This window comes from Lutra lutra, chromosome 13 (genome assembly GCF_902655055.1).
Source record: "Lutra lutra chromosome 13, mLutLut1.2, whole genome shotgun sequence".
NCBI classification, from domain to species: Eukaryota; Metazoa; Chordata; class Mammalia; order Carnivora; family Mustelidae; genus Lutra; species Lutra lutra.
In genome coordinates, this window is record NC_062290.1 from 57393214 (window position 1) to 57420838 (window position 27625).

At 41.9% G+C, this 27625-nt stretch overlaps 2 protein-coding genes and 1 pseudogene across 7 annotated transcripts in view; 2 read left to right on the top strand and 1 right to left on the bottom strand.

Annotated features, from left to right (window-relative positions):
• The first annotated feature begins 99 nt into the window (after positions 1-99).
• Positions 100-15541, top strand: CHMP5 (charged multivesicular body protein 5). The gene is made up of 8 exons (XM_047700491.1): positions 100-344; positions 1093-1197; positions 2558-2604; positions 5328-5421; positions 5555-5626; positions 9510-9618; positions 12576-12688; positions 14836-15541. The coding sequence occupies exons 1-8, from the start codon at positions 276-278 to the stop codon at positions 14884-14886; spliced, it is 660 nt and encodes a 219-aa protein (XP_047556447.1). The 5' UTR covers positions 100-275; the 3' UTR covers positions 14887-15541.
• A 6627-nt stretch (positions 15542-22168) lies between these two features.
• Positions 22169-22536, bottom strand: LOC125083327 (cytochrome c oxidase subunit 8A, mitochondrial-like; annotated as a pseudogene).
• A 2312-nt stretch (positions 22537-24848) lies between these two features.
• The window catches only part of NFX1 (nuclear transcription factor, X-box binding 1), an 82324-nt gene continuing 79547 nt past the window's right edge, over positions 24849-27625 (top strand). For all 6 annotated transcript variants that reach the window (XM_047699664.1, XM_047699669.1, XM_047699665.1 and 3 more), the window contains exon 1: positions 24849-24989. In XM_047699664.1, the coding sequence (XP_047555620.1) occupies positions 24965-24989 (25 nt within the window). In that variant the 5' untranslated portion in view covers positions 24849-24964. The remainder of the gene's footprint in view (positions 24990-27625) is intronic.

Consider the following 27625-nt stretch of genomic DNA (forward strand, 5'->3'; position numbering starts at 1 on the left):
ACCCACTCAACCGAAGCCACGCCCCACTCATCTGGAACCCCGCCCCACGCCCTTCACCGAGGCCACGCCCCTGTTGACTGTCCGCCAGCTCCAACCTCCCCGAGCTCTCCTTCCCCGGAAGGCCGCGCTGAAAACCCGGAAAAAGAGTCGGGAAACGCCAATAAGCACATTGCGCTTGCGCAGGGGGGGCCGGAAGTCAAGGAGGAGGCGGAGGTGATTCTGCTTCCGTTTCTAGTTTTGCTCCAGTGTTTAGGTTTTCTTCGTGGCCGCCCAAGATGAACCGATTCTTCGGGAAAGCGAAACCCAAGGCTCCGCCGCCCAGCCTGACTGACTGCATTGGCACGGTGGGCACTTGACCACACATAACTAGACCTAGGGACTCTGACACTCCCGACCCCGCCCACCCTCGGTTCCAAGCTCCTACTCGTCCTTTCCATTCTCGGTTCCGGACACCTCGGGCCTCTCCACCTTATCTTCGTTCCTGTTACCCAGGTCATTCCTGACGCCACAAACCAGGAACCCCCCAACCCTGCTTGCACCCAACCCCCTCTGAGGTCCGCTGCCGTGTTTACTCGCTTTTTCCTTCTGCCCCAACCAGCCATAGGCCCACATCGTTTCCATTTCGTCCAGCCCGACCCCTTCCCCCCTTTTGTCCTTCATCCCTCGCCCAGATCAGGATCCTCAACATGGTATCCTAGGTCAACGTATACGTACCCCAATCCTGGATCTCAGTAACAGGAAACTCAGGACTCTGACCCCTCACATTAAGCCACCACCCTTTATTTAAGCGAACAGCAATAGATTTACAGGCCTAGCCCATTTCACACACCTGGTTGAGTCCCCAGCCTGACTAGTCTCTGATTGTAGAAGAATGGCACCTCAGCCCAGTGGTTCCTGAATTCTTTTCTGCTCAAGCACACTTGAAAGGGGCCCTAGAATATGAGAATCTGAGGAGTGGAATATAGTTTATAAAGCCTCTCCGTGTTTCTGACTAGTAATCTCCCCCTAGTTGGGAACCACCGTCCCTCCTTCTTTCCTCTCCTGCCCCTTCTCATCTAAGTGTATTGTCCTAACTACTTCTGTTTCCTCAAGGTGGACAGCAGGGCAGAATCCATTGACAAGAAGATTTCTCGACTGGATGCTGAGCTTGTGAAGTATAAGGATCAGATCAAGAAGATGAGAGAGGGTCCCGCCAAGGTAAGGTAGGCGGCAGCTGCAGAAGTTGCTGCAGTAGCCTAATTTGAGCACCTCTGGAAGTAAGGCCCACTGGTAGTCTGGTAAGGAGAAAACATGTGAAGGTGTATCCTTCAAGGAGGAGGGTTTGCATCTTGATATGAGAGGAAGACTGGGGTTTAGTCTGGTGGAGAGAATTTGCTAGCAGTTGGTCCAGAAGCATGTACAGGGAATTAATACATTCTACTGAGAAGGTGGCAATCTCAGAACAGTGTATTGCCAGGCTGGGCGGGTATAATAGGCTGGTTAAGGAATGGCGTGCTGGGAAAATTACTGAACTAGGCTTCTGGAGACCAGTGTTTTATTAATAACACCATCACTATCTACTAGCTGTAGCCATCATAAATCACTTAATACCTTATTTTCCTCTTCTATTAGGTAGAAACAGAGATTACCATACTTAAGTGCATGGACTGTGGATATAGAACTACCTTCTTTTTTTTCCCCATCTCTGTAACTTATTAACTATTTGAGCTAGGTTATTTAGTGTCATTGAACCTCAATTTCCCTATCTGTAAAATGGGGATAACACCTACTTTCTAATGTGAAGATTAAATGAGGTAATTCATGTGACCCATCTAGCACTGTGTCTGGTACATAGGAACATTCATAAATAATAAATGCTTGATATTGTTATCATTTGTGAGATAATATCTGCTTTTCCTTCTTCACTGGAGGAGACAAATAAAATGATTTATGAAACCGTATAGGAAGGGAAGTGACAAGAGGCTTTTTTCAGCCATCTTAGTTGGATGGAATGAAGAGTGACCAGAGGCAGGAAAGCTCATCTAGATTTGAGATGAAAGCCTAAACCATGGTGGTGGTCAGGAAAATGACAGGAAAATCAGTTTGCAAGTGAGTTCTGAAAATCAGTAACAAGAATGCTGCATGAAGAGACAGAGGAAATACAAGGTTGATATAAAGCTTCTTAACCTAGAAAAGGGAAAGATTGGTGGGACCATTGTTAATATTGGTGAGAGCAGGTTGAGGATTTGGGGCATGTTGCGTTTGAGTGGATAGCAAGATGTCCAAGTTGAGAATCTCCCTAAGGCAACTGGATGTACAAATAGGCAGTATTAGGGGTCACCATGGAGCAACTATGCACTAAAGGGAGTGCAGTTCAGTACCCTGAGATGTAGGATCCAAAGACAGAGACGAGTTGAGGCTTAAAGACTGTGCTTGGGAGGTGAAGAAGAGTCCAGGAGCTATTCTGTCTACGACTTTGAAGAAGAAAGTAGATATGTAAGTCCAAGGATATGGGAGATTTCTTTTACTATATGTGTGTTTTCTACTTCTTTTAATTAAAATCTGTTTTTCTCCCCAGAATATGGTCAAACAGAAAGCCTTGAGGGTTTTAAAGCAAAAGCGGATGTAAGTTTATAAGTGTGACGTCCTTTCCTCTAGCAGGTTTAACTAAAAGGGAAATGGTCTTTTATTCTTCAGTTTTTCATACTATTTTATAAGCATTCTTGATTTAGTTGCAAATTTCATTTATCTATCTGGTGAGCTGGGTTTTTCTCCCCCTGCATGTTCAGCACTATTTGTTGCAGCACTGTCCGTCTAACCAGAACTTTTTGCTATGATAAAGATGTTCGGTATCTACGCTGTTCAGTACAGTAGCTCTTAGCCACGTGTGGTCTTGAACACTTGAAAAGTGTTTAATAAATACTTTAAGTAGCCATATGTGGCTAGTGGCTTCTGTATTAAACCACCCAGATCTATAGGGTTCTTCCATTATTTATTTAATTACATAAGCCTTTTTGTTTGTCTGTAAAATTGAGAATCCTGAATACTTGTTCCCTCCCAACCAGAATAGATTTAAGGGTCCTTAATTTATTTTAGGTGACTATGTCTCAGTGTTTGAGCAGAAGTCAAGTAGCATCTTTGGTGCTTACCCCTGTAAGCTGATGAGACCTTCTGCAGGTTTGCAGGGGTCAGATGTAAGCAGCTTATAAGGAGCCAGAAAGGTTGTTGATATCTCTATTTTTTTTTTTAAAGATTTTATTTATTTATTTGACAGACAGAGATCACAAGTAGGTAGAGAGGCAGGCAGAGAGAGAGAGAGAGGAAAGCAGGTTCCCCGCTGAGCAGAGAGCCCGATGTGGGACTCGATCCCAGGACCCTGAGATCATGACCCGAGCCGAAGGCAGCGGCCTAACCCACTGAGCCACCCAGGCGCCCGATATCTCTATTTTTATTTATATTTTATTTTAAGATTTTATTTATTTGACAGCCAGAGATCACAAGTAGGCAGAGAGGCAGGCGGAGGGCGGGTGGGAAGCAGGCTCCCTGCTGAGCAGAGAGCCTGAAGTGGGACTCAATCCCAGGACCCCGGGATCATGACCCAAGCTGAAGGCAGAGGCTTTAACCCGCTGAGCCACCCAGGTGCCCCTATTTTTATTTTTAAAATGCGTTTTTATCAGATAACCACCTTCCTCCGTCTAAATTAGACAAAATTGGAAAAAGAAATTGATAATGGTGAGAGTACGGTAAACCTGTTCTTCTTAGTAGGTGGCACTGCAATATTTAAGTAACTTTTTTTTTTTAACAAAAGGAATGTATATTCATCATAGATGCTTGGAAAATACATAAACGTGAACAGAAGAAAAGAACATTTACCTAGAGTCCTACTACCAGAAATAACCATTTCTTAGTTTCTTTTCTGTGCTTGTGCATGCGTGGAATCTGCATATAGCTTTTTTGAAGAAAAATTGTACTGTGTAAATATAGGCTGTCCCTTTCCACTTCACATTATATCGTGAGCATTTCTCTCCTTTTACACATTCTTTGGAAGCTTTAATGGGGTGGTGATAGTTCTACTACCATTTGCCTGCACCGTGAATTGACCAATTTTCTTCTGGTTGGATAGTTAGATGGTTTCCAAATATTATGTAAAGACCATACTGACATAAATCTTTTGAGTAGTATCATACTTTGATATAAAACTTTATTTTATTTTATTTTATTTTTAAGAGTTTATTTATTTATTTGACGGACAGAGATCACAAGCAGGCAGAGAGGCAGGCGGGCGGGGGGGGGGGAACCAGGCTCCCTGCTAAGCAGAGAGCCCAATCTGGGGCTCAATCCCAGGACCCCGGGATCATGACCTGAGCCGAAGGCAGAGGCTTTAACCCACTGACCACCCAGGCACCCATAAAACTTTGTTTAAAAAAAACATTTTGGGGGCGCCTGGGTGGCTCAGTGGGTTAAGCCGCTGCCTTCGGCTCAGGTCATGATCTCAGGGTCCTGGGATCGAGCCCCGCATCGGGCTCTCTGCTCAGCAGGGAGCCTGCTTCCTCCTCTCTCTCTGCCTGCCTCTCTGCCTGCTTGTGATCTCTCTCTGTCAAATAAATGAATTAAAAAAAAAAAAAACTTAAAAAAAAAAACATTTTGAACACCACGTATTACATCAGGCTAGATGAATTACCTAATTATGGATACAAGATTAATAAAAAATAATACCTGTCCTCAAGAACTTCAGTCTACTGGAAAACTGGTTTAGTTATATGTATGAAAAGCCATAAATCTTGTCTTATCCTGGGGCGCCTGGGTGGTTCATTCAGTTGAGCGTCTGCCTTTGGCTTGGGTCATGATCTCCGGGGTCCTGGGATTGATCCCCTCAACGTGCTCCCTGCTCAGCGGGAGGTTCTGCTTCTCCCTTTCCGTCTGCCTCTGCCCCTGCTTGTGCTCTCTCTCTCTCTATCTCTCTGTCTCAAATGAATAAATAAATCTTTAAAAAAAAATCATCTTACCCTGTGCCCCAAAGAATTCCACTTTGCGGATTGATCATAGGAGATCATTTGAAACATCATTAAGACACAATAAGGTTATATAGTAACATAGATAACAGCAAAGGCTATAATATTAAGTGGAAAATAGTCTCATAATTAAGATACAAAGACAAAAGACTGCCAGGGTACATCAAATGATATTTGTGTTAGAGTGATTACATTGTTTTTGCTAGTTTTTCTGTGTATTTAATTTTTTTAAGGTTTTTTTTTTTTAAAGAAAATTCCTATTTAGTGTTAGAGATACTTTCTTCCTGAGGATTTCTATCTTTCTTATATTTACCATTCTTAATTGATTCTAAAAAGGTATGAGCAGCAGCGGGACAATCTTGCCCAACAGTCATTTAACATGGAACAAGCCAATTACACCATCCAGTCATTGAAGGACACCAAGACCACGGTATTTCCATAGCATCTTTTCCCATGATTTTATTTTATTTTCTTACTCTTCTGTTTTTTTCCCACAGTATTTAAAAGACAATTTCACCAACATGGCTTCTGAAGACATTGTATTCTCTTTTATCTTTTTTTAGGTTGATGCTATGAAACTGGGAGTAAAGGAAATGAAGAAAGCATATAAGCAGGTGAAAATCGACCAGATTGAGGTGAGTTATATACTGGTTTCTGCAAGAATGTACACGAGTTTGGAAAGAGTCTAAATGAATGTGTATGTGATGTAAACAACACAGAAGACTATTTGAATCTTGGGCTTGCCATTTACTAATAGAGTGACTTTGGGAAAGGGTACCAAATGTCTCTGTTTCCTTGTTAACACAAGGATCCTAATGCCACATATGGTTATTACGAGGATGAAATAAATGAGCTGGTGTCTCTATGCACACAATACCTGGCAAATAATAGACACTCAGTAAATAAGCTACCAGTTTCCCGTTACTTCTGACTCACTTAATGATTTTGAGTCTGTTTCCTCAATTGAAAAGTAGTGATGTTGCCACCCATCCCCCAGGATTGTCACGTGTATTAAATTGAAGATGTATATGTCAGGTGTTTGACACAGTTCCTGGGGCAGAGCTAGTTCCCTTTTCTGGTAATTCTCTTTAGATATTTAATAATAACGCCATTAGGTTCTTAAAATTAACATGTCTTTTTAGATTGTGCTTTACCTGGGAGATGAGCCTGATGCACTTAGCTCCTCATCTCTGTCAGGTGAACAGCCTAGATGGCAGGCAGGGATAGCAGAGGGAGTGAGCGGGACTGATCAGAGGAAAGAGGCCTTTCTGCCAGAATGGTGGTGGTCTTTACTTTACCACCCCACTCCAGTAACGTGTCTCTTTCTATGAGGGGAGGGACTTGATTTTGTTCACTGTCATGCCTTGAACAATGCCTGACCATAGTTGGTGCTCAGAAAGTTTTTGATGGATGATGAACAAATGAACAAGAGACTATTAAAGGAGCTAAAGCAGTCCTGCCTGATTCAAGCTGTATTTGTTGGTTATTTACTATCTTCCTGGCATTTTACTGCCTCTGAAGAGGTAGTCTCCGAGAGTGCAGATCTAGAAGTGAGGGCATTCCTTCCATCTTACTTTTTTCAAGCACCCTGCCTTGGACTGCCCGTGGCTGTCTTTCTCTAATCCTCCACAAGTCTCTGCTTACACGGAGTTAAGCTCAGTGACATGTTCCAAGTACATTTGTCTTATTTGTACAATACTATTTAATAATATAATGAAACTGAATTTTGTTTTCTGTTTATACGGTTTCTTATGTTTTAATTAGAGCTATTTAATGTCAACAAGATAGAAATTATGGTCTTTCTGGGGTTTTTGTACGTCTCTCCATCTTTTATCTGTAGTTGTCTGTCTGGTTCACTATCTAATTATCCTTTTCCTGTCTCCTCGTAGATTTGCCCATATGGCAGGTAGAGAGCTCCTTTCTCTCCCTTTTGGCCTGTGCCTCTGTCTTTGTGTGTTGTCGGATGGGCTATCCCTTTTGAATTTCATTTGTTTTCCTAAAATACTTTATAAAACATTTTCATTGTTTTATAATTCTCATGTTTTTGGATTTTGCCCGTGTTCTCTGTTTCTAGCCTCCCTGTTTTTCAGTTTCTGCACATTAAGTCTATTGCTTGTATTTGTTCGTACTACTTTTGTGTTACTTATCTATTACTGAACCTGTTAATTCTTTGTGTGATCATTGTGTGTGTGTGTGTGTGTGTGTCTTTCACAGAGTCTGTTGTGAGGAATCCTGTCCACAAGGATACTTGTCCCGATATGTGTGATAGCATGGCAGAAACTGACTTGATTAGCTTACTCTGTGTTTTCACTTTTGTGTGGTTTTGTTTTAAGCCAGTGCTTCTCTATATAGCAGAATGTCACATGTGTACAGTGTGGTAGTTTGGCACTAGAAAACACAGAAAAGCATATTGTTTTCTTTTTCTTCGTGTTTTTCATTTTATTTTCTGTCTTGTCTTCTTTAAATGGAAAAACAAACCTCCAATTTGGGGGCCAGGAGGAGTTGTCAGATGTTTTGCATTGCTCTAAATATTCTGAAGGATAAAGGGTGCCTATTTGGACTTTCTGCATTATCAACACTAGTCTGTTCCCATTCTGTGGAAATTTAAGTTTATGACAGCACATTATTACGCTACATATCCTTTTTTTTTTTTAAAGATTTTGTTTATTTATTTATTTGAGAGAGAGAGCGTGAGCAAGAAAGCATGAAAGAGAGCACAAGCAGAGGGGGAACTGCAGAGAGAGAGGGAGAAGCAGACTCCCTGCTGAGCAGGGAGCCCTACATGGGGCTCGATCCAGGACCCCAGGATCATGACCTGAGCTGAAGGCAGACGCTTAATCAACTGAGCCACCCAGGCACTCCTCTCTGCATATCTTTAATACAATGGAAGATATGTAGTATTAAGTGCTTATGTTTTACATGTATTACTGCAGTAAAGCCTTACATAACCCTCTGAGGTATGCCTATTAGTAATCTCATTTTACAGATGAGAAAACTATGGCTTAGAGACTTTATTTCTCATTAAGTAAGGCAAAATTTGAGCTTTTATATAACTGATTCTAGAGTCTGTGCTCCTAACCATTATATTAGCTGCCCTATGTTATGTTGTAGCACTTCTCCGATTGGTTTTACATTATTTTTGGCCTTGTAGTCTTCCAGTTAATCATGGGTAGATCATTCACAGATGACTTATGCTCTCAGTCAGTTATTTTCACCAGCCTGGATTCTGATATCAAGCCTGTCCTAATCCCATTTCTGTTTCTCCAACCAGGGTGGGCCTAGGCCTAGTAGAACTTTTAGTACCATCCAGTTGTTTCCACTACTGTATTTTTCCCCTGTAGAGTGTAGTCAGTCTTTAGCTGACTTGAGATTAATTTGCTTGTCTCTATTACCTGCTTTTCTCCATAAACTGGAAATATGTTGATAGTGTAGATGTTGCTGGAGTTAACATTCTAGGTAAACTTTCTGTAGTGACAGAGTGCTGATACGCATCTGTTCTTGCAATAGGACTTTGGATTTCCATGAGGCACCTTAAATTCAAATGCAAGATCACCAATTTAATTATTTTTCTTAAGTTTATTTATGTTTTTGTAGTAATCTCTATACCTAGGGTGGTGTTCAGACACCTGAGTGGTGTTCAAACCCAAAACCCCAAGATCAAAGACCCACATGCTCTTTGAGCCAGCCAGGTCCCCCAATTTAATTCTTTTTTATTTTTGAGTTTACATTTTATTACCAAAAAGGAGGATTATTACCAAAAAGGGGTGCCTGGGTGGTTCAGTGGGTTAAGCCTCTGCCTTCAGCTCAGGTCATGGTCTCAGGGTCCTGGGATCAAGCCCTGCATCGGGGTCTCTACTCGGCGGGGAGCCTGCTTCCCCCTCTCTCTCTGCCTGCCTCTCTGCCTATTTGTGATCTCTCTCTGTGTGTCAAATAAATAAATAAATAAATAAATTTTAAAGAGGTTTATGTGGATCATTGGCATTCACAGTTATTGTTAGGGGAATCTTCAGTTTTATGATTTTTTATATAGAGCTTTTATTAAGCTCTCCTATACTTTTAATTGGAAAGGACGTTCAGGAGTTACTGAGACCCATCCTTTAGAGGAACACGTGCTCCATTGTTGACTAAAAAGAATCAGTAGGCAAGGACTGGAGTAAGGGAAGGGAAGTAACAATTATTAAGAACTGATACGTTCTCAGCATTTTATGCACATTATCTTTTTAAAAATTGTTTCTAAGATTCAGAGGAAAGAATAGGGTGGAGGGATAATTAGAGGAAAATAGTAAGAAATGAACAGAAGGGGGCGCCTGGGTGGCTCAATCAGTTAAGCGTCTGCTTTCCGCTCAGGTCATGGTCCCAGGGTCCTGGGATTGAGCCCCACCTCAGGTTCCCTGCTCAGCAGGGAGTCTGCTTCTCCCTCTCACCCTCCCTCTGTGCTTTCTCTCTCTTAAATAAATAAATAAAATCTTAAAAAAAAAAAAAGAAATGAATGGAAGCTGTCATATGTATTTCTATAAGGATTTACAAGACCAGCTAGAAGACATGATGGAAGATGCCAATGAAATCCAAGAAGCGCTGAGCCGTAGTTATGGCACCCCAGAATTAGATGAAGATGACCTGGAAGCAGGTATGTTGTGGGAAAAGCAATTAGGGGGGAAAAAGTTTTCGGAGTTGAAAGGAATGACTTCCTGGGACTTTTTCCCAAATGCTAGAGAAAATTCCTGTGATGGTTCTGTGAGAGTTAGTTTATGCCACAGTCTCTGGGCAAAGAGCTTGGGAGGCAGGCCTGTCAGATTTGTGTGCCTCACCAACAACTCCAGGAAGAAAAAGCTACAAAGGTAGGGCGGGGCAAAGGTCTCTGCTGACCTGGTTCTTGATATTTAAATACTGCCTTTCCCTGCCATTTTTCTTTGGATTTTATTCTCCTTCTTATTAGAGTGCTCTCCCTTAGAGGAACAGCAAAGCAGATCAAGAAATAGTCACAGGCAAATACTTAGTGTGCATATACCGAATGCTAGTTACTATGTTAGGTGCTAGGGGTTTAACGTTGAAGAAAGCGGATATGATCCCTGCATTCATGAAGCTTCTCTAGCCAGGGGTAAGAAACTGGTTCAAGTAATTCATAGCAAGAACACAAACTGTTGGGAAGGAGAATTATGGGGTACTATGGAGCACATAGCTGGGGAATTTTTTTTTTTAAAAGATTTTATTTATTTATTTGACAGAGAGATCACAAGCAGGCAGAGAGGCAGGCAGAGAGAGAGGAGGAAGCAGGCTCCCCGCTGAGCAGAGAGCCCGATGCGGGGCTCAATCCCAGGACTCTGAGATCATGACCTGAGCCGAAGGCAGCGGCTTAACCCACTGAGCCACCCAGGCGCCCATAGCTGGGGAATTTAACCTGGTTGGGAGTGGAGACAGGCATGGTCCTGAGGATGAGTAGGGATTAGCAGGAAAAAAATGGGAGGTGTTGTTGAGTGGCCTCAGGGAGAGGAATCCTTACCCGGAGAAAACGAAAACACTGATTTGAAAAAATCCATACACCCCTATGTCTACAGCAGCATTATTTTTAATAGCCAAGACATGGAAACAGTAAGTGAAAATAAGTGAAATAAGTCCGACAGAGAAAGACAAATACGATTTCACTTATATGTGGAATTTAAGAAACAAAGAAACAGACTCTTAACTATAGAGAACAAAGTGCTAGAGGTATGGGTGGGGGGATAGGAGAAATAGGTGAAGGGGATTAAGAGTACACTTACCCATGATGACCACTGAGTACTAAACTGAGTAATGTATAGAATTGTTGAATCACTATATTGTATACCTGAAACTAATGTAACAGTTAATTATACTGGAATTTAAAAAGTAATTAAAAATCTAAAATGATGGGGCGCCTGGGTGGCTCAGTGGGTTAAAGCCTCTGCCTTCGGCTCAGGTCATGATCCCAGGGTCCTGGGATCGAGCCCCGCATCAGGCTCTCTGCTCCGTGGAGAGCCTGCTTCCTCCTCTCTCTCTCTGCCTGCCTCTCTGCCTACTTGTGATCTTTCTCTGTCAAATAAATAAATAAAATGTTTAAAAAAAAAATCTAAAAAGATGATAGTAGTTAAAACTAAGGTGGTAATAGCAGAAACAGAAAAGTGAATGTGGAAGGAGTGGGAGGTCAAGGATGTATGTCAGTTTCTAGCATGAGTAACTAGGTAGATGGCAAAAGTACCTCACACTGGATTTTCTGTCACATGATTCCCATGTCTCAGTTGTTCTCCTCCTCCTCCTTCTTCCTTTCCTTTTCCTCCTCCTCCTCCTCCTCCTCCTTCTCTCTCTCTCCCCCCTCGCTCACCCACCCCATTCCTTCTCTTCCCCAATTCTGTTTTTGTAGTATTTTTTTTCCCCATTGATTTATTTCCCATCCTGAGTTTGCCCTGATGAATCTCTGTCTGGTATTGTCATTCCTCTTGGTCACTTCCAACTCACTTTACTATAGACGTGTTTTTCTTTTTTTTTTTTTTTTTAAGATTTTATTTATTTATTTGACACACAGTAGGCAGAGAGATAGGCAGGGGGGCAGGTTGCCCAGGAAGCAGGCTCCCTGCTGAGCAGAGAGCCCGATGCGTGGCTCAATCCCAGGACCCTGGGATCATGACCTGAGCCGAAGGCGGAGGCTTTAACCCACTGAGCCACCCAGGCGCCCCTACTGTAGACGTGTTTTTAAAGCCTGATTTCATATGATGGTTATCAGTAGATGACAATCTCTTGCCTCCTTTCACTGCCTCCTTCAAGTTCATCGATAAATGAGAGAGAATTTTGTATATTTGTTATTGTCCAGATGTTCTAATTTGAATTGGCCAAGTGATAGCTATAGAATCTTCTCATGAAGACTAGGGCCTTTAAACCTGTGGGGAATGGTTGTTTTGTTTGTTTTATTTTGATTTTTGTTTCTCATAGATTTTACCATATCAGTTCCCTTGAAAGTTTCTTATAATGGTCATCTTTTATTTTTTATTTATTTATTTTTATTATTATTTTTTAAAGATTTTATTTATTTATTTGACAGACAGAGATCATAAGCAGGCAGAGAGGCAGGCAAAGAGAAAGGAAGGGAAGCAGGCTCCCCACTGAGCAGAGAGCCGGATGCGGGCCTCGATCCCAGGACCCTGGGATCATGACCTGAGCCAAAGGCAGAGGCTTTAACCCACTGAGCCACCCAGGCACCCCAGTCATCTTTTATTTTGAAAATAGAAATTAGGGCGCCTGGGTGGCTCAGTGGGTTAAGCCGCTGCCTTCGGCTCAGGCCATGATCTCAGGGTCCTGGGATCGAGGCCCGCATCCGGCTCTCTGCTCAGCAGGGAGCCTGCTTCCCTCTCTCTCTCTCTCTCTCTCTGCCTGCCTCTCTGTCTACTTGTGCTCTCTCTCTGTCAAATAAATAAATAAAATCTTTTAAAAAAAAAAAGAAAATAGAAATTAATAATCCTTTTCCCTTTGTTTTGAAATTTTTGTCTTATAGCAAATAATTTGGCTAACTTTCTTACCATTAGCTGCCAGTTTTTGTGTGTAAATTTTACTGAAATGTTGACTATTTCAACTCAGAGTTGGATGCCCTGGGTGATGAGCTTCTGGCCGATGAAGACAGCTCTTACTTGGATGAAGCAGCTTCTGCACCTGCAATTCCAGAAGGCGTTCCCACTGACACAAAGAATAAGGTGAAAGCTTTTTCTCTTTCCGTTAGCTCTGCAAAAAGGTAAAGGTTTTATGCTTGGTCACCAGTCTGGGAATCTGCAAGGTAGTCTTAAGTTAGAAGAAGGAAAGACTGTCTCAGTCATTATTTTGGGACCCTTTGCATTAAACTGCGGACAGGCGGTGTACATTGTGTCACTGAAGCCCAGGAGTGTTTTTATACATTAACAATTTGTATAATCGACATAATTACCCTTGTGGGTTTGCACTGGGTTCCATTTACAGGTTTTAGACAGCGTTTCCTGGAAGAGTATCACTGACACATGAACCATGCTAGGCAACGGCAAGGAGAGTCTGTCCTCCATACACACTGCTTAGTTGCAGGGTGAAATTTTTAAATGAGGATTAAGAATTTAAATATAAAACTTAATGTAGAAAGGTTCTTATTTAACAAGGTAAAGAATCAGGACACCAGAGTTTAAGTCTCAGCCCCATGACTAACTGACTGTGAGGCCTCAGCAAATCACTGTTTTGAATTCTTCTGTTCCTTGTATCTCTAAAATGCAGATAATTATAATAATTTCACATAACTGTTGTATAGACCCAAGTTAGATCTTATAATTAAAAGGACTTGGCGATATGAAAGCCCTGTCCAAAGCTGCATGGTTGTCATTTTTATAAACAGATAAAATTTTGTTACTTATGAAATCCTGTTCATTCCATCTTAGTTCCTGGTATAAATGTCATTTTTTTCTATTGCCATTTGTCCTGAGTTTGCATTATCTCCCAGCGTGCACACTGAGTGTACAGAATCCTTGAGTGAGAGCCAGTCTCCTCAGCTCTGCTTTTATTCACTGTGTGACTTGGAGAAAAAAAAATAAATAAAAAGAAATATATATATATATATACCCCCACACACACATATATATATATATATATTTATTTATTTATTTGAAACAGGTTGCGGGGGTGGGGGCAGTGCAGAGAGAGAGAGAGAATCCTGAGGCAGACTCCCCCTCAGCACAGACCTGGACAACCCTGAGATCATGTCACGACCTGAGCCGAAACCAGAAGTCAGATGCTCAGCCTCCAACTGAGCCACCCAGGGGCCCTGATTTGGCACAAATTAAAAATTCTTGTTTTCTGTCTGAACCTGGTCAGTTTTTCCCACCTATGAAATGTGCGGAGCAAAAGGTAGAGAGTAGGTAGTTTCTCAGGTCCCTTCTAGCTAATTTCTATAAATGTGCATCTTCTCCTGCTGTACTCCTCCCTTCTTGAGTCTAGAGTAATCTTACCTTTCTCTACCACCCATTCTACCCCACCCACCCCACCCCACCCCTGCCTCTGACATTTCAAGGTTCCAGGAGCATAGGTTGCTTTTTCTCAACATATCTGAAATAATTTTTGTTAATGCTACCTACCACAACTCAACCTTTTCAATCATTTATATTTCCATCATCTATTTGTCACAGATTCCTGAGTTAAATGTGCTGTTGAGATGTGATTTCTTAATTGATAGTGGTATCACTGCCTGTAAGTTTGTAGTAAAGTACGATATGGAAGTAATTGCCTGTCCTAGGGCACTGCTCCTTTAAAGATTGGGAAAGCTACAAAAGGTAGTGGCTCACTTTAAGAATCAGAGTGAAAACGGGAATCTGGAGGCAGGGACTAACTCCTCAGCCTTTCCTCCCAGACCTTCCCAGCCCCCATGTCCCCTTCCTAGGTTTACTTCTTTTTTTTAAGATTTTATTTATTTGAGGGAGAGACAGTGAGAGAACACAAGCAGGGGAGCAGCAGGCGGAGGGAGAGGGAGAAGCAGGCTTCCTGCTGAGCAAGGAGCCCCATGCAGCGCCTGGGATCATGACCTGAGCCAAAGGCAGATGCTTAACCAACTGAGCCACCCAGGTGCCCCACCTAGGTTTATTCTTAAGTCTATTTCTCTCTCATTCTTCCTTTACCCTGCAAACAACCACCCATTTTGAGCTTGTTCAGTCTTTCCTTGGTTTAATACTTCCCCCTTTACCTTTCATGAAAATGCTTTTTCATCTTCTTAGGGGTATTTTGGTGTTCATTGGTTAAACACTCAGAAAAGAGTTTTGACTACTAAATATTCGTAATCATCTGCTTTATCAATTGAAAAACAGTGGCACTGAACATTGCTTTCTTTTTACAGGATGGAGTCCTGGTGGATGAATTTGGATTGCCACAGATCCCTGCTTCATAGACTTGCATCATTCAAGTACATCGTGTAAAATAAACACATATTGTGGGACTAGGAAATATTTATCTTTCCAAATTTACCATAACAGATTTAGGTTTCTTTCCTTTCTTCAAAGGAAAGTTTAATTACATTACTCTTTCATTTTTTTCCGTTAAAAGATTCATTGTTTGGGGGATGCTTTCTTCATACTAAAATTTTATTTCCTTTCTCTTATGAAAGACTAACTTACTTAAAAGTATCAGTGACTATGTATGACTTGTTTTCATTTATTAATAATAATTTGAAATAAAACCAAGGAAAGGGAATCTTTAAATCCTGCGATAGTGTAACTCCACAATCTCAAACTGACCTTACAAATTGATAAGACAAAGATGAGATTATTGGGATGGTTCATACTATGATTCAAAACCATTTTCTATTGTGGTATTATAGGTTGGTTAAAGTGATAGCCTTTTTTGATGGGTTTTGTTGTGTCTTGTGAGTAAATCATTACTATGTCTGATATTGGAATGGAATTATCACTACTGTATCATGAGTGGATATTTTGATTCTGTGGTTCCCTCAGTATTACAGCCTGACTTGTAATCAATAATGACTATTTCTTGATATTTAATGTATAGGACATTTATTTATACTCAATAAATATTTTTCAAAAGGATATAATTTTAATAATATCACTTCAGCCTAAAACCTCTAGAAAAAAACTTAACATAGTTTTAATGTTGATTCACCTAAAAACTCCACTATAGTAATCAAGTTTAAGTGTTAGCATTAGAGGAAGGAACAAAGAACAATCCAGGCCTGGGCCCTGATCTACCATCTAATAACTTCTAAGCAGCCTACACACTACGTTAAACTTTTTTTTCCTTATTAGTACAATCATGCTTACCTCAGAAGGCTTTTATGAGGAATAATTGAGGTAATGGGCATGAGTACAGTTGACCCTTAAATAACACAGGTTTGAACACAATCCACTTCTACATGGATTTTTTACAGTACAGGATTGTAAATGTATTTTCTCTTCTTTGTGATTTTCTTAATAACATATTCTTTTCTGTAGCTTACTTTATTATAAGAATACAGTGTATAATACGAATATAAAATATGTGTTAGTTGTTTATGTTATTAGTAAGGCTTTTGGTCAACAGTAGGCTATTAGTAGTTAAGTTTGGGGGGAGTTGAAAGTTATTTGCAGATTTTCAACTGTGCCCTATTCCCCACATTGTTCATGTGTTAACTGTACTTTGCAACTTGCTATTCTCATATGTGGGCTATTAACAACAACAAAAAAATAGGAGCTTCATTCTTTTCTTGGAAGTTTCCAGAAGTGCTACAGCCAGTCCAAACTCCTGCCCAATTTCAGGGTCTTTAATGATCCATTAGTGGGGACTAATCTCACCCTCACAAGAAACCTTCCAGTGGGATCAAACATTGTGCTGTTCATCATTAACTTCTTGAAACCTTCCTTGGCTTCTCTACAGTTTCTCACTCAGCTCTAAATATTTCTTCCACTATAGTTTCAATCTTGGATTTGAGATATATCAAAAGATATATCCTTGAAATGTATCACACCCAAGATTTTAAATATTACCTGTACCTAAGGACTCAAAATAACTGTCACTAGCCTAGACCTTTTCTTTATTCTTATTTTCAGTCCTGGGCATTACTAATTAAATGTCCCACCATTATCTAAAATCTGACATCCAGAGGTGCCTTGGTGGCTCAGTGGATTAAGCCTCTGCCTTCGGCTCAGGTCATGATCTCAAGGTCCTGGGATTGAGCCCCGCATCAGGCTCTCTGCTCAGCAGGGAGCCTGCTTCCCCCTATCTCTGCCTGACTCTCTGCATACTTATGATCTCTCCCTCTGTCAGATAAATAAAATCTTTAAAAAATTTTTTTTAATTCAAAAAAATAAAATCTGGCATCCAAATTAAGCTTATTATCTTGGGATTCACTCTTAGCAAATATTCCCACTCTATTTCTTATCTTGCTAATGTTATCAGTGTGCCATATATTGCCAGTTTTAATGGGTGATATTTAGTCCTCCAACTAGACCTCTTTAGTGCATTGGATACTTGTGAGCAATCATTCTGACAAGATTTCCACTGCCTTGGTTTTTGTTATAACACTCTCTGGTTTTCCTGTTCTTCTATTTTCTCTAAGACTTCTTTCTGAAATCCTCATCTCTCCAAATCCATAATGTTAGTGTTCCATAGGATTCTAACTTTTTTTTTTTTTTTAAGGATTCTAGTTTTTATCCACCATACTTTCTCTGATCACTGATATTTACTGAGCTCAATTATTCTCTTGGCTTTAACTTCTGACTTTTAAATCTATACTTCTATCCCAGATCTTGCCCAAGTTTCAGGATCCTATTCACACGCAGCTGTTTGCCTAGCAATTATTTGGAGGTTTCTGAAGCCAACAAACACATGACATTCAAATGGCTAAGACAACTATTATCTTTCCCTCGGACCTGAATCTCCTCCTCCAGTTTTCCCTATCTCAGCTAATGGAACCATTATTCTCCATCATTCAAAACAGAAAGCTCTTGAGTTATCCTTGTTGCCTATATTTTGCCTCACCCTACACATTCAATTAATCATCAAACCCTGCTTTTAACCCTAAGTGTCTTTTGGAATTAATGATTTGCTTTCTCTTCATGCATAGTCTCACTTCTTTGAGTCCATACATCGCATACAGCTACATTTATCTTTTTAAAATACAAATCTGACCTAGTCACTCCTTAAAGTTTTTTATGGTTCCCTGACACCTCTAGCAAGACACACAAAGCTTCCTGCGACTTGGCCCCTACCTCTCTGTAATATTATTGCTTAGCCTTTTCAGAACAAGATTCTCTGGGGTGCCTGGCTGGCTCAGTTGGTAAAGCATGTGACTCTTGATCTTGGGGTTATAAGTTTGAGCCCATGTTTGATGTAGGGATTACTTAAAAAAAAAAAAATCTTAAAAAAAAAAAACATAATAGGCATCTGGGTGGCTCAATATGTTGGGCATCCAACTCCTGGTTTCAGCTCAGTTCATGAGCTCAGGGTCTGGGGACTGAGCCCCACATTGGGCTCCATGCTCAGTGGGAGTCTGCCTGGATATTCTCTCCCTCTACCACTCCCTATTCATTCTCTCTCTCTCTTCTCTCTCTCATATGAACAAATCTTTAAAAAAATACATTCACTTTTTTAAGATGGAGATATTTTCTTTTTAATTTTTTATTTATTCATTTAAGGAATCTTTACACCCAGTGTGGGGCTCAAATTCATGACACTGAGATCAGGAGTGACATGCTCTTCTGCCTGAGCCAGCCAGGTGCCCCAACATTCTCTTTTCTTTTACAGAACTGCTTCCGCAATATAACCACGTGATTATTGCAAAAATACCAATTAGAGTAACCCGACCCTTAATCTTCCAGGCTGTGAGAGTGGGCCTGTGACCCAGCTGTGCCTGTTGGAAGTTCTTCCCTTGAATTTTCTAAATGGAAACCTAAGGGAAATAACTTTCTTCCCCTACCCCCCAAATTCTTTGTCAGTATGAGAAGCTTAAGATATTGAGGCCAGAGAAGAGACAAGATGAGAGGCCAAATGAAAGAATCCTCATGGCACTAAGGCCTGAGTTCTGATCCTAGAGATTCCCAGAGGGCTCCAAGTCTTGGCAACTCTTCCTTTAATTATGTGAACCCTCTGAGAATTCTGCTAGCACACCCCTTCTTCTGCTTAAACTAGTTGGAGTTGGGTTCCTGTCACCTGCCAATAAAAGTCTGCAAAATTTCTCTGCAGCCTCTCTCTGTGCTGTGTCCCACTTTTCATTGTTATGCTGTACTAATAGCTTCCAGTTCCCCCACTTCCATCATAAAGTCATGATTCCCTGCCTCTAACCATATCTTTCCCTGGAGATTCCTTAACACCTTTATCATTCTGCTAATTCTTGCTGTACTTGGAAAAGACCAAAGCCAGGCCTTGGTCTGTGTCAGTCTTAGTGAATTTAAGGAAAGTGGAAAAGATGACTCCTGTGATAGAGTCAGTCCCAGACACAGCATAGTCTCTGCTGATCAGTCCTATAGCTGCTACCAGTCAGCATCTCTGACGCAGAATTGAGTGCAAGTAGTCTCCTTAAGTTGTAATCTGTCAGCTTTAGCAAGGGTGGAGGAGATTGGAATGATCCTGTAAGAAAGTAAAAGTTTGGTACTTCAGCCTCTATTCATATCCCATAGCTTTCCTTTTATATTTTCTCTCCCCATAGATTCTAGTATAATAGATCTGAATATGGTGTGAGCACTCGGATTTTTAAAGCTCCCCAGGCTGTTTTTATGTGTAGCCGGAAATAAGAACCACTGCCCTAGGATGCCTGATCAGTCTGACTCTGTTTTCATGGACAAGGAGTCTGGGCATGCTGCCATCGTTTTCTGCAAATGGAGAGCTAAGCACTGATTACTCTAAGGCAGTTTTCATCCAGAAACTGAGTTGGGACATATTCCCTTCTCTTCTATTTTTAGGGAGAGTTTGTGAAGGATTGGTGTTAATTCTTTAAATATATATGTGGAATTCACTGGTGAAGCCACCTGAGCCTGGGCTTTGGGGGAAGCTTTTTTATTACTAATTAAATCTCTTTACTTGCTATAAGTGTATTCAAATTTTTCTGGGTTTGTTTGTTTTTATTTAGTCCATTTTGGTAGTTTGTGTATTTCTAGGAATTTGTCCATGTCATCTAGGTGATTTAATTTGTTAGCGTAAAGTTGTTCATAGGACCCCCTTATAATTCTTATTTCTTTTTTTTTTTTTAAGATCTTTTATTTATTTGACAGAAAGAGATCACAAGTAGGCAGAGAGGGAGAGAGAGAGAGGAGGAGGAGGAAGCAGGCTCTCTGCCTAGCAGAGAGCCTGATGCGGGACTCGATCCCAGGACACTGAGATCATGACCTGAGCCGAAGGCAGAGGCTTAACCCACTGAGCCACCCAGGCAGCCCATAATTCTTATTTCTTTAAGGTCAATAATAATGTCCCTTCTTTGATTTCTAATTTTAATAATTTGAGTTTTTCTTTCTTTTTCTTGTCAGTCTAGCTAAAAGTAAGTCAATTTTGGTCTCGTTATTTAGTAAACCACTTTGTTTTGTTGATTATTTTCTATTTTTATTTTATTTCTGTTCTGACCTTTATTGTTTCCGTCCTACTTGTTTTGGTTTAGTTTGTTCTTCTTTTTCTACTTTCTTAAGGTAGAAAGTTAAGCTTTTGATATGCCGTGTCCCCACACATGCACAACCTTCCCCACTATAGACATCCCTCACCACAGTGGTACGTTTGTTACAATCCATGAGCCTACACTGACACTTTAGTATCACCCAAAGTCCATAGTTTACATAGAGTTTACTTTTGGTGTACATTCTATAGATTTTGACAATGTAACTACCATTGTATCATAAAGAATAGTTTCACTGCCCCCAAAATCCTCTGTGTTCTGCCCATTCATCCTTCCCTTCCCCCTGAATCCTGGAAGCCACTGAGCTTTTACTATGTCCATGGTTTGCCTTTTCCACAATGTTATATCATTAGAGTCATATATAATATAGCCTTTTCAGATTGGTTTCTTTCACTTAGTAATATGCATTTATATTTCCTCCATGTGTTTTCATGGCTTGACAGCTCATTTCTTCTTAGTAGCAAATAATATTACAGTGTCTGGACTTTATTTATTTTTATTTGTTTTAAAGACTTATTTATTATGGAGGGGTACAGACGGAGAGGGAGAAAGAATCTTAAGTAGACTCCCTGGTGGATGTGGAGCCTGATGATGGGCTCAGTTTCACAACCCTGAGATCATGACCTGAGCTGAAATCAAGAGCTGGGTGCTTAAGCAACTGTGCCACTCAGGCACCTCTGGACTTTTTTTTTTTTTTTTTAAGGTTTAAATAGACTTTTCTTTTTTGCATTTCCTTTTTTTAAATTAACATTATAATGTGTTATTTGTTTCAAGGTTGCAGGTCTGTGATTCATCAGTCTTACACAATTCATAGCACTCATCGTAGCACATAACCTCCCCAATGTCCATAGCCCAGCCATCCTATCCCTCCCACCTTCCTCCCCTCCAGCAACCCTCAGTTTGTTTCCTGAGATTTAGCGTCTCATATGGTTTGTCGCTCACTCTGGTTTCATCTTGTTTCATTTTTCCCTCCTTCCCCTATGATCCTCTGTCTTCTCAAATTCCTGATATCAGTGAGGTCATATGATAATTGTCTTTCTCTGATTAACTTATTTCGCTTAGCATAATACCCTCTAGTTCCATCCACATCATTGCAAATTGCAATAGCTGCATAATATTCCATCGTGCGTGCGTGTGTGTGTGTGTGTGTGTGTGTGTATTTTTTCACATGTTCTTCATCCATTCATCTGTTGATGGACATCCGGGCTCTTTCCATAGTTTGGCTATTGTGGACATTGCTGCTATAAACATTGGGGTGCACGTACCCCTTCGGATCACTGCATTTGTATCTTTAGGTTAAGTACCCAGTAGTGCAATTGCTGGGTCATAGGTAGCTTCTATTTTCAACTTTTTTAGGAAATTCCATACTGTTTTCCAGAGTGGCTGCACCAACTTGCATTCCCACCAACAGTGTAGGAGGGTTCCCCTTTCTCCACATCCTCACCAACACCTTTCATTTCCTGACTTGTTAATTTTAGCCATTCTAACTGGTGTGAGGTGGTATCTCACTGTGGTTTTGATTTGTATTCCTCTGATGCCAAGTGATGTTGAGCAGATGTCTTCTTTGCAGAAATGTCTGTTCATGTCTTCCACCCATTTCTTGATTGGATTATTTGTTCTTTGGGTGTTGAGTTTTATAAGTTCTTTATAGATTTTGGATATTAGCCCTTTATCTGATATGTCACTTGCAAATATCTTCTCCCATTCTGTCAGTTGTCTTTTGGTTTTGTTGACTGTTTCCTTTGCTATGCAAAAGCTTTTTATCTTGATGGAAGTCCCAATAGTTCATTTTTGCCCTTGCTTCCCTTGGTTTAAATAGACTTTATTGGGGCGCCAGGGTGGCTCAATCATTAAGTGGCTGCCTTCGGCTCAAGTCATGGTCCCAGGGTCCTGGATCAAGCCCCACATTGGGCTCCCTGCTTAGTGGGAAGCCTGCTTCTTCCTCTCCCGCTCCCTGTGTTCCCTCTCTTGCTGTGTCTCTCTCTGTCAAATAAATAAAAATAAAATCTTAAAAAAAATAGACTTTATTGTTACAAGGAGAGCCCTAACGAGTAGGGCCTTATACACCAATATATGTGGTCTGAGGATGTGACCATGGAGAAATTGAGAGTTCATGATTGCCAAAGAGGTCACTGTAATTGAAAGACATGATCGAGGGATGGCTGGCCAGGAATGCAGTAGACATGATCAGGAGAGGGCAGGGGTGTTCAGGTCACAGGGTGAGGGACAGAACACCCCCATTCATTCCCGCTTCTTGTAGCACTCCAGATGTGACAGGACCCAACCTGATGGCAGGAGGAAAAAGGAAGCAGGCAGTGATCCCAATGGCGACATCCATGGTCCCGAGCTCCTCCAGCAGTGGCTTGGAATGGATCTGGGCATGCTGTAGGGGAGCCGCTAGGTGAAGCCTGTGAGGTCCCTCAGCAGCTTCGGTGTAGGCACAGACATGGCCACACGGAATGGCTGCAGACAGTGACCAGCAGTAGTAGTCCAAGGTCGGGAAGCCAAAATGGCCACACTGGCCAGAAATTCTGGCGCCAGGGGAGGCCCTGCACTTGTTTTCCAATGCAAGTGTATCATAAGTTTTGGTATATTGTATGAAGTACTGTTTGTCTAGGAAAGACAGGATAAATGTTCGCTTCCAGTTTTTAGATGTTTTAAAAAATAATGAGAAGATTCCCTAGTATTCCAGTTATGAATATTGCCATTGTTCCAAATTTATGCTTGTTGCCTGCTCTGTGAAATGATTAGCACCCTTTTAATTTATCCTTTATCAGCTGGCAGATATGAAGATTTGTCAGTAGAGGGCACCAGAGAGATATTACAGGAGGAAAAGCTTTTGTTTCCTGTTTTTAGTGTTTCAGTTAGGCAAGCTTTTGGGCTGTGGGCAGTTTCTCCAGTATTTGGCTCCTGCAACTTACAGGGCTTCTTCAGGACCTGGCCTTTTCAGTTTATGGTGGTGAACAGCCACAAACTTCTCTTGGCACCCTCTCAGGTGGTTTTCAGTAGAGTGCCTCTTCTGAGACACCTCCCCAAGAATGACTTTCCCCTACAGAAATCTAGATTTCTGGCAGCTTCTGCTACTGCAGCACCACAGCCACTTCCCTGCCATCTAGTGAGCCAGGACCACATGCTCTCTGACAAGGTCTGCACTTCAGCTCTGGGGTGATCTTCATTAGACAGTTTATCTTAACCATAGAGGTAGTGGCTGTTCCTTATATTGCTAATCCTATTTTATTTGAGTTCTTTTTACTTTTTTATTAGTCAATTCCTTTTTTTTTTTTAAGATTTTATTTATTTATTTGACAGAGATTACAAGTAGGCGGAGAGGCAGGCAGAGAGAGAGAGGAGGAAGCAGGCTCCCCAAGGAGCAGAGAGCCTGATGTGGGGCTTGATCCCAGGACCCTGGGATCATGACCTGAGCTGAAGGCAGAGGCTTAACCCACTGAGCCACCCAGGCACCCCAACATCTGGTAATTTCTAAAGGTGACTGTATGGTTGGTTGGTTGGTTTGGTGAACTGATCTGTCAAAATTAATGATTTATGTTATTTCTTTCACAATGCTAACATAATTTGAAATTATTTCAAACGTATTAATTTGTAAATATTAATTACTTAGTTCTTAATCTCCTCTACTAGACAATCCACTTCACGAGGGTGGGGACCATGTTTGTCTTTTTCACCATTTACTTCCAGCACTTAAAGCAATGCCTAGGAGAGTCTGCATTAAAATACATATGAATAAATGAATCTATTTTGTATTTTGGGGGAAGCCTGGACCAGTGAATTAGGTTACAAATACACATGTTTCACGCTTACATGTTGTGCTCTACTTAGTAATGCAATAACGAACTACATACATTCATTTAAAATTTTGTTATTTTTGAGGTGCCTATCTGCCTTTAGCTCAGGTCTCGATCCCGGAGTCCTGGAATCCAATCCCACATAGGGCTCCCTGGTCAGCAGGAGGCCTACTTCTCCCTCTCCCACTCCCTCTACTTGTGTTCTCTCTCTCGGCATCTCTATGTCAAATAAAATTTTGTTGCTTTTTCTTAAAGATCTTATTTTATTATTTATTTAAGAGAGAGAACATGAGCTGGGTGAGGAGCAGAGGAAGAGGGAGAATCCCCGCTGAGCAGAGAGCGTGAGGCGATACTTAACCAACTTAGCCACCCATACGCCCCTAAAATTTTACTTTGTAAATTATTGGTGCCTCCAAAGTTTTCCCCTCACGTTCAGTATCCATCTGTATTTTATTGTCATCTGCCCGTTCAAGTTCTTTACCATTTCTAATCCATGGTTAATCGGGGTTTTTTGTGGGTTTTTTTTTTTTAGGTTCTTTTGACTTATCGTTTTCTGATTTTTAAGCATTCTTCGTATATTAGCCCTTTATCGGGTTTTTGTTTGTTTGTTTTGCGCCTATTTTCACTCAGGTTCCCTTTTGACTACTTAGCGGGGTTTTTTGTTGTTGTTTTCTAACCCCAAAGCCACACTACTCCAGGTAGAAAGTGATGTCTCAGTTAACTGCGGAAGGCCAGGTGAAGTTAGTTGGGTGCCAGGACAGAAGGGCACAGTAGCAAAAAAAACACCGTGAATCTCAAAATGAAAAACAATGACTACGCAAATTCCTGCCAGCACACAAACGTGATCCTCCCCACCTACAAACAGCCTCTAATCTCCTCCTCCAGGCCAGCGCCTGGCGCTTGTGTCTGACGTCACGGACGCACCTCCCAGTTCACTTGGGCCGCGCAACCTCCGTGGCCATCCACCCCGCGCGCAGATGCGGATATTCTTGCGGCGCCGGAAGTCAAAGACACGTGACCGGGTGACAGCCCTCTTTAGGTTGCAGGGCTCGCTTTAGGTGTTGCGGCACGGGATGGCGGAGGCGCCTCCTGTCTCAGGTACTGTCCCGGCTCGCGCGGGACTGGGCCCCTCTCGGGGGGCGGAAGTTGGGTCAGTGGCGAGTCCTAGGGCTCCGGCCATTCATACCGCGAGAGTGGCGGTCGGGATAGTGGGAACCAGGGCTCGGAATAGTGGCTCGGAAGGGCCAAGCCACGCGCGTCGTGGGTACCAAGACCTCGACCGTCCTCCACTGGGTCGTGAAGCCCCGCAGCTGGGTTTCCAGGGAGAGCGGGTTTGTCCCGGCGCCCAGTGAATCGATGTGGGCGTCCCGCCTTCAGCCCGGCTCTACTGGGGCAGAGGCCGCACTAATCTCCAACAGGCGGGCGTCGGCCGAGTCACCGCCCGTGACGGTGGCGGGCTCTCGATGCGTGGCGGGTTGGCGCGTCCTGGGGCAGCAGAACGAGCGCGAGCCGAACACCAATGGTTTCCATTCTCAGACTGCCACGCAGTGTGGCTGAGTCTTAGTTTCCTCATCCGTCGTCTGGGGGTAAATAAGTAAATTCCTGTGAAGGCTCCCGCCCTGTACGGTACCTGTTCCGTAATTGTTAGCTCACTTATCTTGGGGTTGGTTCTGTGTGTAGAACAGCTTCGTTTGGCTGTTCATGTAGCATCCATTTCCATTTCCTTCAAGGTGTACTTTAGGTCTTTGTTCTCCAAACTTTTGGGCAGACACCAAAAAGAAACATTTTACATCTGATTTAGTACATATATGTGTATAATATAAAAAAGAACCGAAAGTTTTAGGAGGTAATGCTTTTTCTTACTAACTGCAATACACTATTTTCTGTTTTCTTTGAAGAAATACTTGTCACAACCCACTACATTGATTTCATTTCAGGACCCACTCTTTCTGGAAAAACAGGAGAGCAGTTTGCAGCATGTGGTTTGTAAACATTGATTTTAGTCTTAGTTCTGCCACTTACTGGTGTTGGGGCACCAAGAAGAGTATATGTATGTTTGTGTACTGGGTGGCCACTAAAATGTACTTGTTACTTTGGGTCTTGGTCAGAAAAGTTTTATTTGTCAAACCATAGTCCTGATTTAGGTTTTAAATCTTGCGGGATGGGAACCTTTTAGGTTAGTGTGGTGTTTTGTTATTCTCCCACCCATTTTTCCCCCCAGATCTTCTAAACTGGATCCATTGATCTTCCCATCCTCAGGCTCCCTTCTGGCCCATTTCTACACCCTTCAGTGTTTGAGGCAGGATTGGATGAGGCCAGTTGTGAGGTATAGTTTTGGCCTTCCTTGTTGTGCCCCAGGTTCCGGCTATCCACCCCCACATCTACTATGGCATGTTTCCCTAGTCCAGAGACCTCTCTAGTCCCTCTCCTGTTCCTTAGTTTACTTTCTTTTCTTTTCTTTTTTAAAGATTTTATTTACTTATTTGTCAGAGAGAGAGCCCAAGTGAGAGAGTGAGTGAGCACAAGTGGGGGGAGCAGCAGGCAGAGGGAGAAGCAGCAGGTAGAGGGAGAAGCAGGCTCCCCTCTGAGCAGGGAGCCCCACGCGGGGCTCAATCCCAGGATCCTGGGATCACGACCTGAACCGAAGGTAGACACTTAACCAACTGAGCCACCCCGGTGTCCCCCTTAGTTTGCTTTTGTCTTGGTTCCTATTCCATGCTCTTATTTCAGCATCATCTTTAGCCCACACCTCCATCTCCACTCAGGGTTTAGTTCTCTTGCCCACTTCTGTCCTCAATAACAGGTTCAGGTATATCTTTCTGCCCATGGGCAGATTCTCCAATGCCAGCTTTGTTTCTTGACTTCATAATCTCTTGGATTTCCCCTTTTTCTTCTCCTCTCACCTGTTGGACACTTACTATGCTGCTGTGTTATCTTCGATCTAGGGTACCACTTATATCCTGTTTACTGAGTAACTTCCAGCTACTTAAAATACTGAGGAGAAAAAGAAGGTATCTCACATCTTTGTGTCTCAGGTGCAGATTCCTGATTTTTGTGCTCTTTTTTCCCTTCCTCCTATCTCTCAAGGGTCTTTCTGAAGGCATTACCAACTACCTCATGTCTAATGGAACCATACTGTGTTTGAATAGTGCTGCCCTGTTTAGACTCCCTAGTTGCATCGACTCCTTGCTTAGCATGGAACACGTTCTTCCCATCCTTTACTAGGCTGTTCGGACAACTTAACTGACTTTTCTTCTGCCTCTTTCCAACTTTGTTTCTTCAAGAAGGAGCGGACTATATGACACCCACTTGATCTAATCTACCCATTCCCACCTTTATGTTCTCTCTTATGTTTCTGGAACATTTCCTTTGCCACCTTCTGAATCTTTATAATCCTCTTTGTTTTGTAAGGCTTTCCACCCAATCCCCAGAATTGCCTGTGTGAATGCTTTCAGGACACATCCTGAATTGAGTGAGAGGTTATCCTATGACCTTTATGATCTCGTTCAGTTCTTCAGTATATGTTTCTATGGTACCCACCTCCCAGCCTCTGACAGTGCTGTGTAAGAGTGTGGTCTCTAGGGCCATGTAGCCTGGGGTGGAATCCTGAGTCTGCTTTGGAACACCTCTGTGGCCTTTGGCAAGTATATTTCTCAGTGTCACCTTTCTCGTCAGGAATGTAAGGATTAAATAGGTTAACAGATGCAAAGTATGTAGAATAGTGCCTGGCACAT